Source organism: Sinocyclocheilus grahami, unplaced genomic scaffold, assembly GCF_001515645.1.
Source record: "Sinocyclocheilus grahami isolate Dianchi unplaced genomic scaffold, SAMN03320097.WGS_v1.1 scaffold457.1, whole genome shotgun sequence".
NCBI lineage: Eukaryota > Metazoa > Chordata > Actinopteri > Cypriniformes > Cyprinidae > Sinocyclocheilus > Sinocyclocheilus grahami.
Window position 1 is genome coordinate 1327498 of NW_015505636.1, and position 12712 is coordinate 1340209.

The 12712-nt window shown below is 35.2% G+C and overlaps 1 protein-coding gene across 3 annotated transcripts in view; it reads left to right on the forward strand.

Moving 5' to 3' along the window:
* Positions 1–568: 568 nt before the first annotated feature.
* cacna1g (calcium channel, voltage-dependent, T type, alpha 1G subunit) overlaps positions 569–12712 on the forward strand; it is a 161814-nt gene continuing 149670 nt past the window's right edge. For all 3 annotated transcript variants that reach the window (XM_016234764.1, XM_016234763.1, XM_016234765.1), the window contains exon 1: positions 569–675. In XM_016234764.1, coding sequence (XP_016090250.1) covers positions 583–675 — 93 coding nt within the window. In that variant the 5' untranslated portion in view covers positions 569–582. The remainder of the gene's footprint in view (positions 676–12712) is intronic.

The window sequence follows — 12712 nt, forward strand, 5'->3', positions numbered from 1 at the left end:
CTGGACTGACCTCATTTTCGTGACAGAGAAAGCGATTTTAGCCTTTGAAATGTTATTTGTTAAAGCTGTAATAACTAAATTACGTGATCGCTAGCAATGACGTGATAATTTATTACAATTTCACCTTGCTTTCTTTTCAAAAACAGATTATAATGCTGTGAAAAAAGGACATAATTTATGCAACATAGTCACATCAAGAAATTAGCATTAGTTCTGCTTTTTTTAAAACTCTTTATCACTCACTTTAGCAACAGTGATGTAAATATGTAGTCTGATAGCTTGGATGTGGTATATACATTGTAAAAATTATTTTTTGAAGTTTTGTTTTACAGTAGGTTTTACTAAATACTATTTCAGTCTATCTACTTCAGAATTAACGTTTATTTCAGTGTGTTCCTTGCTGAAATTTGCTGTCAGTTTCTGAGTGAAATGGTTTCAGAATCCTGTTTTTATCCGCATAGGCTGCAGTAATGTCATTTATTTATATTCTGAACAAGACGTTTGCTGTTTTTCTGTGACTGCATGGATTTTCTATGTACTCTTCCTTAACTTCTGCTTCCCACATGGTTCGAGAGGGCCAGCATGTTGGTAATCCTGCTGAACTGCGTTACTCTGGGAATGTTTCACCCTTGTGAGGACAGCCACTGTGACTCAGAGCGATGCAAGATACTGGAGGTAAGTCTCAAACCTAGAATACACCACCTTTCGTAACCCGATGTACTTTAAATAGATCAAAGAACAGATGGTAAACAAATTCAAATGTAATTGGACACAGACTTGAAATGAACTCAGTATTAAAATGAAATCCAACGAGTGTTACATCGCAAAAAAGGGAGGTTATTTTGAGGCGTTTGTCGTCGTTTCTCGTGGAGCGCTGGGTTTCTCTAGATATCCTGAAGCATGTTGTGTTGAATGACTTCCAAGAGACACAGGAATGCCCAAAACCACATGTGGTTATAGGCAACAAAGAGATCCTCGCCTGTAATTCAAAGCAGATTATCACAGGAAAGACACTGCTTTGGTTTAACATTGACTTGGGAACATGGCTCAGGGACTTTGATTTCAATCTGCTAAATTCCTTTTGCATTGTTTAACAGATGAGTGTTTTGCCTAAGGATTTCAGCTTTGGATGCTCTGCTATGGATGCCTTTTATCATTCTGGGACCCAGCAACAGCTCACTTTTGTCCTCTATAGAGGACATTGACATTTCATATACATATAAATATAAATATTGGGGACATTGGTGGAGGACTTTTCTTTTCTTTCTTTCTTTTTTTTAAGAAAGTGAAGTTCAGAAATTCAGCAAGACTGCATTGTATTGATTCAAAATGACAGTAAGGACAGTTCTAATGTTAAAATTGATTTCTTTTTCAAATAAATGTTGTTTTTCTGGATAGTTTTATTACTAATGCTTGTATGGTAACACTTTAGTATAGGGACCAATTCCCACTATCAACTAGTTTCTTATTAGCATGCCTATTAATAACATATTGGCTGTTTATTAGTACTCATAAAGCACATATTCTGCATGACCATATTCTAAATCCCTAATCCTACCCAATACCTAAACGTAACAACAACCTTACAAACTATTAATAAGCAGCGGATTAGTTTATTGAGGTCATAGTTAATGGTTTGTTAATAGCAAAAATTGGACCTTAAAATAAAGTGTGACCACTCGTATTAATACTAATAATATTAATACTATTGAAACTCGCATAAAAGGCCTTGGAAATTGAAATGTACCATTATAGATAATAATAATAATAATTATAATAATAAAATACATAGTGTTTTTAAATTGTAACATTTCACATTTTTTTTGCGTTTTTAATCAAATGAATGCAGCCTTGGTGAATATAAGTCTTCTTTTTAAAACATAGAAATCATCCAATATTTTGAATAGTACTGTGCATAAACTGATGTGTGAACCAGTTCTGTTTTGTGTGAAAATTAGCATTTTGCCTGTATTTTGCATTTTCTCTTATCTTCATTTTCTCCTGATAACCTAAAAAAACTAAATGTTACAAAAAAAAAAAACTTTAGTTTTGTTAGATGTATTTTATGCTCCATATACTGTTATGAAGTGAAGAAAATTATAAATTCCCAAAACTTTTTTTCTGGCTCTTAGAAGTTATATAACAATTTCAACCTCTCTTCCTCTCCATGTGATTCCTTTAATGCTATGGGGGTGTCATAAGCGTTTGGAGGACTATATAAAAACAAATGAGCCTGAAATGGCCTTGCCCTGGAGAGGATTAAACCACATTAAATGAAGTGCTTAAAACACGACTTCAAAGCCACTCATCCAGGCAGCCATTGTAATCAGGCACTTCAGAATACAATGTGACTGATTGTGACATGAGGTGAATCGCCTCTTATTTCTGAGTTATTAAGCTAATGGTTGCTGTAATGAATGATTCTAATCTGTGATCTATATTGTGACAGTGGGGTAAAGTTCACTGTACAGAGCGCCGGTGAGACGTGATTATAATATTCGGTTCAAAGGCAAAGTATCACATAAATCTCATAACAATGGTGCAGTGGCTTGCCTCCAGACTGCATATTAAAATCAATATTGACATACTTTTGACATAACACTTGATTAGTGCACATTATTTAATCGTATATATGTATAAAACACACACACACACACACACTCCCTCCCTCTCTCTCTCTCTCTCTCTCTCTCACACAAACACACACACACACACACACACACACACACATTTCTAAATTCAAATAAATGCTATTTTTAACATTTTATTCATTAAAAAGAATAATGAAAAAAATGTGCCACGTTTTCCACACAAATATAAGCAGCAAAGCAGCACTACTATGGCGTTATTTTAATGACAAATGTTGAGAGCACATTATTGTAGCGCGAAAGCACATAAATATAATACGCGAGCGTGACTCTCTCCGCTCGCACGCGAATTTCCTTTGCTCTCGCACAAAACCGGGTGCGCATGCTCAGATACACGCTGCTCTAGCTCAGAGAGAGAGTGCGTGCACTTAAAACGTGTCTCTCCTCTCCCTCAAACTGTGTCCTGTGCACTGGCAAATCTCTCTATGCTCATGCGCTAGATATTAATTATTTTCGCACCTGAATTAAATGTTGTCAAAAGTTATTATGCACTTTTAAAAAGTAGTCTCAAAACAGATTTGTTCAGGGCCTTTCCTTGATTTTTTTATTGTTGTATTTAAACTATATATAAACTGGTTATTGTACATTGTTTTACTAGGCCTGCTTTATCTCTTTTATGTTTGCATTTTGTTCTTTTCTATGAATGCACATATGCATCTCTCTGTAAAGTACTTTGTAAACACGGTTTTAAAAGGTTCAGCGAGAATCAAAGTTACACCTTCTTTCTTTGTGTGAACATTTGGCGTTATGCAAATCTTCCAACATTGTGATGTAGACATGTGGGGGCGTGTTAGAATGAGCCGTTTTAGGTAGGCGTGGTTGACTCTTAACGTTTATAAAGAATATCTCTTTGGATTTGAGACTTTAGTCTTTGCAACTTTACAGATCTTCTTTATGCACCAAGAGCTTGTAACACTTTAAAGAGAAAGGAAAAATTTAAATTGCATCATATGACCCCTTTAAGCTTTAACCAATCAGACCTCCACAACTGACCGATGAAAGTGCGTGAAATCTAATTGGCTGGGAGGGAAGTGAACCTGGAATTCTTTTGACAATCAAAGATGGATCTTTAATTTCTTTCCAGTTTAATTATATTTAGCAATGGTAATGAAATGTAGCCTATATTAGAAATGGCTAGGAATTGGGTGATTGGATGATTTGTACATATAACCTCTGTCCTGGTTGGTCTCTGAGCAATTGATCTAAAAACAACATAGTCTATGGCTCTAAAGACTTCATATAAAAGATCAATGTTATGTCATAATATGTCACATACCTCAACTGAATTTAAAATCATTGCAATAAATTATCAATTGGTATGATGGAAATAATAAGTAACAATTCCCATCAAATCAACATCAACTGCAAAAATAGATGTAAATGATGCAAGATATGTTCACAATAAATGTTCTGATAGCATCGCTGTTTGGACATTTATTGGGATTTTTTTTTATCCAGTGTTTGTTTTCAGTTTTGATTTTAGTTCGATTTTTTTTTTTTTCATGAAAACCCACTTCATATTAGCTACACATTCAATGGCACTCTCTTCTAAAACAGTGAATATAGTTATATGACAGTTACATGTAATTACATTGACTTTAAATGCATTAAACACATAGAATATAATATAATATAGTGTATGACAAATATGAGAAATTCATTCTAGTGTTATATTTGGTCTCCAAATCTTAAGTATCGGTATTAAGTATTATGTAGGCCTATCTTAAGTATTGTGTATCAGTCGAAGTACACAATACATATGACCACAAGAACTTCAAATGCTTTTTTGTTTGTTTAGATAAATCGTTCAGAGAGGTTTGACCAAACTGTTAAACTAGGTTATTTCCAAATCATCCAAGCACCCGATTGATTTCTAATATTTGATTATTATGACTAAGTAGTATTAAATTATAAAGAAATTACAGATCCATCTTTGACATCTGATTGGTTGATAACTTTTGACAACATTTAAATCAGGTGTGAAAATAATTAATATCTAGCGCATGAGCATAGAGAGATTTGCAAGTGCACAGGACACAGTTTGAGGGAGAGGAGAGAAAACGTTTTAAGTGCACACATTCTCTCTGAGCGAGAGCTGCGTGTATCTGAGCACGCGCGTCCGGTTTTGTGCGAGAGCAAAGGAAATCCGCGTGCGAGCGGAGAGATTCATTATATTTATGTGCTTTCGCGCTACAATAATGCGCTCTCGACATTTGTCATTAAAATAACGCCATACACTACTGTTTTCACCATTGATAAGAATGTTACTTGAGCACCAAATCAACATATTTTAATGATATCTGAAGGATCATGTGACACCGAAGACTGGAGTAATGACTGCTGCAAATCCAGCTTTTCCGAATAAGTTAAATTTGAAATTAAATCAAAATAGAAAACAGTTATTTTAAATTGTAGTAATATTTCACAATATTTCTGTTTTTACTGTATTTTTTTAATGAATGCCGTTTTTGTGAATATAAAAGTCTTAGAAACACTTACAAAAAAATCTTACCAACCCCATACTTTTGAACAGTAATGTATAGCATTTTTTTTACTATATATAATATGAGAATAAAATTGCATTTACACTTTTTAATAACTTAGTGTAGTATTGAATAGTATGGATATTGTTAGTTTGGCCATGGTAATACAGATGAGGTATATCTATTTCAGAAATGTACTGTATATTGGAATACCCATGGTGCACATTTACAGTGTTAAAACTGAAATGGAATTTAGAGGCGCTTTCTTGCTGTGAGTTTCCTGGAACCATCATCTTTTACTCTCCACCATGCCTGGTGAGATTGCTTTCTTTCCATTGAAAATGCCAAGTTTTCATTGGGATCTAATGGGAACAGATCAATTTCTTTGTTTGATTTTTATTCTATAAACTTGCATTTTTCTGAAATAAACCCGTAGCGCAGCTAAACCCTAGTTTTTGTGCATTCCCCTACCTGCTTCTCATCTGAAATAAATGTCCTGGGCCCTTTCATCGCTGAGAATTTACAGCGATTATCTTCTCCAACTGCTCTATCAAATCACTCTCCCTCTTGCCATATGGAAATTAGTGTGCTTTGCCAGAAATAAGATTGCAAACCTGGTCATCAGGAAATTTACAAAGACATACAATCAGCTCCCATCACTGTCAGGGAGACACGCCTGGGCTCCATAGCTGACGTTACTCAGGTTAACCCTCGGCATGAGCTCCGCAAGAACGCCTTTGGTGGAATAATGGAATTCAGGGAAATACAATAAAGCTGAGGAGTATGCCTGCCGTTTCTCTCTTTCTCTCTGTGCCCATTCTCTTCTGCCCACGCAACACATTATCATTTATTTCTTCAGTGCTTTCCTCTTTTCTTTTTTTCCTCTGCAGGCATTCCTCATTTCTTTTGGAATTTTTTTATTTTCTGTCACTACATATCATTCTAAACACATGACTTTCCTCTGTAAAACACAAAAGAAAACGTTGTCGTCTTCCAATTATAGTAAATTTAGTCCAGTGTTGTTTTGGACCCCATTGGCTTTTATTGCATGGACAAAAACAGTCTTTAAAATGTATTTTGTGTTTCACAATAAAAAAAGTCGTATGACATGAGTATGAGTAAATAATGCCAAATTTTACATTTGTAGGTGAACTAATCCTTTAAGTATACCGAATTCCAGCATTAGGATGCGCATGTGTGTGTTATTATGCAAGCTTTAGTTGAGTAGAGGGTGTAGATAAGTGGTTTCTGGGGCAGAAAAGGAGTAGTATCATATTTAAGAGGAGAGTCAAGCGTCAAGTACTGTGATGTAAACAGAGCTCATTGTGAGTTTAACAGTACTGATTGAATTGGCTATTATTCTTTTGCTGTATCTTTATTTTTCTCCCCCTGTTTATTGCTCCCTGTAAGTGTATTTGTGTGGATGACGAGATTCTTATGCATGGTTTGAACTACGTAACTCTTGTACAGTACAGTATGATCTGTTCTGGTTTGGTTTTCTTAACATTCTCTCCAGGTATAGTGAGCATATGTTGTTCTTTTTGTCAGCTGTTTTGCCGGGAATCCCATTTGCCTTGGAGTAATTCAAATAATGACAATTGTGGTTTATTGCTTACCAGTGGCATGATGCAATGAGTGCAAAAAAAGAAGAAAGCTTTAGTGTGTAGTTTCTTTGTCACGCAGTATATGTAAGTCAAATGTGCAAAATATGACAAAGTAGTATTAAATATGTAGAAATCATGGTAACACTTTATTTTAAGGAACAATTCTCACTATAGTTGCTTATTAGCATGGATATTGCTAGCATATTAGCTGCTTATTAGTACTTCTAAAGCACATGCCTTATTCTGCATGACCATATTTTAGATCCCTTAATTCAACCCCATTCCTAAACTTAACAGTTACCTTACTAACTATTAATAAGCAACAAATTAGGAGTTTGTTCAGGGAAAACTCTTAGTAATAGTGAATATGCGTTCCCTATTCTAAACTATTACCGAAATCATCGAACATTTATAAATCGTCGACATTTACCCTCATATTAGTGTATGGCTATTTCCTCCATGGAGATTTGACAAATGTTTAGGCTGCTCTTTTTCTTACAACTAAATGGTGACCAGGGGCTGTCAAGCTCCATGAAGGATAAAAAGCCCCATAAATCTGATCTTTTCAATGTATGTTTCCAAAGTATTGTGAAGGTCATTTACATTACACAGTTTTCAACTAAAAACCAAAAACTGCAAACTTTTAAAACGGGATTCAAAGTGCAAGATTTTGAAAACTATACAGATATCGTCTGTGTAAACTATAAAAAGCAACATTTGTGAAAATATTGATGTCATCCATGTGAACGGGGGTCGTTTTGACAGTGTTGTCATCTGTATGCAAAAAAAAAACTCAATCGAAAAACGTTTCAGTTTTTTGTACGTTGTTGTTTTATAAATGTACCATAAGTCACACTGCACTGACAGATGCCGACCAATACTGACAATCACTTCATTACAGTACGTTGCTTTTCAGATATTTAGCAAACTAACAAATTCTGTGTGAACATACTCAATCTACTGATCTACTCAATCGCCAACCAAAGGCAACAGATGCACACATGTAACATGCTAACTTGACAAAATCCAACAAACGCGTCTGTTGTTGGTGTGCTGTTCACACCAAGAATAACTCTAAAGATAACTAGCAATAATTATATTCAATGCACAGTCAATAACATTCTGTTTATTATTAGCGTATGCTGCAGTTATGTTGTCTGCCACTTTAAATGCTTGAGCTCTTAAAATTTGGATGGATTCTGATTGGCTGTCAATGTTTTTATCACTCATCAGCTGTAAAAATGTGTTCTGAAAGTGATTCCAATTATATTGTTCCACTGTTTCATTGTCGTTATTAAAAGCTTATAGTTATCAACAGTTGATGTCGTTCAAGGTGTCCTTTAGCCTTATGAGGAATTTAACAATTTAAATCATTAACCAATGCTAATCTGCTCTTTCAATGTATATCTCGTTTGTGCATATTCAAATATGATGTGTCAAAACTTCTCACATTAGATTTAATATTTAAAGGGATAGTTCGTTCAAAAATAAAAAAAAATTGTCATCATTTACTCACCCTCATGTCGTTCCAAACCTGTATGACAGGGGTGGCGAACGTCGGTCCTGGAGAGCCGCAGCCCTGCAGAGTTTTGCTTCAGCCCTAATCAAAGGCAGGTGAGTTTTAATTAGGGTTGGAGCTGAACTCTGCAGGGCTGCGGCTCTCCAGGACTGGAGTTTGCCACCCCTGCTGTATGAGTTTCTTTATGTTGAACATAAAAGAGGATATTTTGAAGAATGCTGGTAATCAAACAGTTGATAGTATTTCTTTCCCTACTATGGAAGTCAGTGGGGACCAACAACTGTTTGATTCTTCAAACTTTTGTGTTCAACATGAGAACGCAACTTATACTGGTTTGGAACGACTTGAGGGTGACTAAATAATAGCACAATTAAAATTTTTGGGTGAACTACTCCTTTAAGTTCAGGTATGCCAAACATCATTGCTTGTCATGTGTTTTGGTCTTCTAACCAATTAAAATTAGGCAAATTTGAGTATACTCATGTACAAGGGGAGCTACGTGGGGAAAGTACGTTTGATCTGTTCAACACACAAAGCTACCGTAGGGTTTCCGAATGCTTTTTGTTTAATGTGGATGAATCATAATGAATTACTTTTATAATACATTCGTGGTGCTTTTTATTGTTATTTGGCCTTTAAAGCTTGTGGTCACCATTTAATTTCATAGTATGCAAACATTTTATTTTGTGTTTGACGGAAGAAAAAAAATCATACAGACTTGAAATGACATGAGGATAAGCAAATGATGACAGAATTTTCATTTTAGGGTAAACCATCTCTTTAAATGTTTAGTGAAAGCAGCATATTTCATCAACAGATGTCAATGTAGGACAAATATCAGAGACTAAATGTGCATTATTGTGTTGATTCATGGTAGTGTGATGATTGGTGTTTTCCTGCTGCATTGTACACGTCTCTTCACTTTCCTTCTAGACTCCATGATGTCATCGGCATAGCAACCGCTCTGCGCACACATGAATTAGATGAATTCGTAAGAAGACAATATATTTTTGTTTATCCTCAGTGATTGTGTGTTGCAGCTTCCTCCTCTCTTTGTGTGTGAGTGTGTGCATTTGTGGGGGTGGACGGGTGGTCTGAAGAAGTTCTGGATTTAAAGAATTGTTTTCTCAGAGGAAAGGCCATCAGTTGAACTAGAATAACCTACTCACAGCGCAGACAATACACCACTCAGCTATTTGTACAACAAAGAGGACACCATGAGAAGATGTATTCAGTGCCAAAAGATCACCGCACAATCGCAAACACCCTCGCTTCCACACGTGCGGATGAGACGGACTCTTTCTCCGGGCTATTTTTGAATGCTTCCCCAGAAATATGAAAGAGAAAGATGACATGTATTAAATGGAAATGGGTGGATGAGATGTGGTGAGAAAAAGGAGGGGAGGAGGAATATGGGAAGAGGCTCTCTGAAACAAAGGAGATGAGAGACAGGGAAGTATAAAGAGGAAGATATTCATATAGTGTGTAGGGTGTGTGTGTATGTGTGAGAGAGAGAAAGGGAGAGGGAGGAAAGCGCAGTAGAGAATGATTTAACCCCTGAGGTCTGCTTTCTGGCTGTGTGGAGACTCTGAGAGTGTTTTGTCGAGGGGTTCCCCTTCTCTGCGTCGTTTATCTTTGGAAGGAGCTGTTGAACCGTAGAAAGGCCCGTAGAGATTTATACTCACATGCGCACACAGCTGTGTGAGCCAGAAGCTCTACATGGACTGTGAACAAAATATATATGTACAGTGTATATATAAGAGTAATTTGACAGTTGCTGGTTTTTCATACTTGTACGATACTTTTCAATTCAATTCAAGTTTATTTGTATAGCGCTTTTCACGATACAAATCGTTGCAAAGCAACTTTACAGCAAATTAAGTTTCTACAATATTTAGTGGTAGCTTATTAGTGGTGACTGTCAGTTAATGTACATATGGCAGAAATGTACGGAAAAATCAATTAAATACGTAATCAAACAGACGATGAACACTATTAACAGCAATTATTATATGATGCAATCAAACTTATAGCAAAATGTGGTAGTTCTGTAAGTTGTTTCAGGGTTGGCATCATCTGAGGTCCTCTGAGGGGTTGGCATCATCTCTTCTCAGGTGTTCTGGATCCAGGCTGAAGCTTGTGTAAATCCTAGTCCGTGGCAAAAACAGAGAAACAAATAGAGATATAATTAGCGTAGCTGCTGTTCTTATACTTATAAGATACATCCATCTCTCTTGAAATATTAGAGTCAAGATCGGTCAATAATGCAGGGACCGATCAGTCCAGTAAATGTTACCACTAAATGTTACATTTGTTGATCTAGTCTTATGTACTGTATTTATTTACTTCTTATTCACTTATGTACTGTTGCAAATTATACTAGTTCATTTAATTTTATTAATTAAAATTATTATAAATTTTTTATTAAAATGTTTTATTACATTTAGATAATTTTTTTAAATTATTGTTTTGTATTTCATTTTTTCTTACCCCGCCAAAATACTAAGGTCACTATGATAACATTACTTTATTTAGCTGGCTTAGATCAAAGTGTGTTTATGCATTTATAGCTGCCATCGAGTTTAGCTATAAGCTGTTACTGTAAATTTAAAATCTAGTAATTATTTGTAATTGCATACATTTAATGAAAAACACATTAAAATTGATTTATTATAATTATTTTTATCATTTTTAATTTTTTTATCTATTACTGTAAATTCATAAATTGATTCAATTATTTAAGAAAACATTTGATGAAAAACACATGTAAAAACATTATTTAAAGTACTTTCAATATATTGAATTATTATTAGTAGGGATGCACTGATACTGGTATCGGTATCGGGCCCGATACTGGTCTCCTGTACTCGTTAAAATGCCCCGATACCAAACGCCGATACCACACAGCATGTGATAAGCGCCATATTCAAACAAAGAAACACAGACAACAGAACAACAGACAGCAGAAAGGAGTTAAGCATGTCTACTACAAAGTATATGTATGCAATGAATATAATGTTAAACATTCAGTATTAACGCCTGTATAGCTGATGTGCGCGAGCTGATAAACAAAGCACGCTGAGTGGATTGAGCGTGCGGCGGCGCAGATGCGCGAGCTTGTCGAGTGAATGTATCTTTCTCACAGACATCACTGGAAAGTTTGTAGTTCGGTCGGATATGTCAAAAACAAGTAAGTAAAACGATGCACAAGTTACTTAATAGTAGGGATAGAGAGAGAGCGTGCACACTTCTGTTGTGTGATCTTTGATGTTCAATCACTGAGCACACGCATCATTTGGATTAAAACTAAATCGTAAAAATAAGACCATTTATAGGGGCATTCACTATAAACATCATTTATTTTCAACCTTAGTCATACACGACTTTCTGGCGAAAGTGAATCTTGCAGCCTGTGTGAAATGCTCTAGGCTGTATACTACTTGTCCCTCTCATTCAGCACCAGTACAAATATGTGCACGCGTTGCGCGTGTTTTTCTTGCTTGAGTGTTTCTGCATTATATGAGTGGCTTTGGAATATAAATCGCATCACGTTTCAGATGAAAAATACTATAACGAGTGGTTCCCTGCATTATTACAGCAAAGTGCGTGATTACAGTACTAAGCCGCTGCAATGGAGCAGCTCTAATGCTATTAAATTAAAGATGATGTACCACAGAGCAAAACAATTAACAGTGAAAGTAACAAAAACTTGTAAAATACATTTTAATGGACATAATTAAGTGTGAAAATAACCGAAGGATATACAGTCAAACCAAAAATTATTCAGAGACCAGATATAATTTTTGATATTTTTTTTTACTAGTGGGTGCAGGATACTATAGTTCATTTATGTAAGTGAGGATAGCAAAATAAAGTAAACTGTGACAAATCATACCCACAAATTCTTCATACAGTGGACTACCAGTAAAATTTATACAAATTTGGGACCAAAAATTATTCAGACAGAGTCTGGGAAAAAAGATTGAATTTCAGGTTTGCATGAAGCTGGGTGACAGCATTCCCAGGAGACTACAGGCTGTCATTGAGGCTAAGGGTTGCCTGACAAAGTATTTATAGTTGTGTAAATAATACTGTCATACTAACAGTTTTTGGTTGATTGTAATCTATTACATACCTTCCTATCAAAATTATCTAACATTATCAAGATTAATTTGTTCTGACACGGTTTAACTTTGAGTTCTTGTCATATTTTATTACCGTTTTCTAAACTATAGCGAATAAACTGTGATAATGGGAGAAATGTTGTGATTTTGTAATTGAAATTGTATGTGTCTGAATAAATTTTGGTTTGACTGTATCTATTTGATAAATTAAGTTAACCAACTAACATTATACATACCCTTTTGGTTTCTGTACCCAATATTTAAAAAATTTACAAATGCAATAAAAATATCGTTATCGGGACTCCGTATCGGCAAGTACCAAAAATAAAAGTAT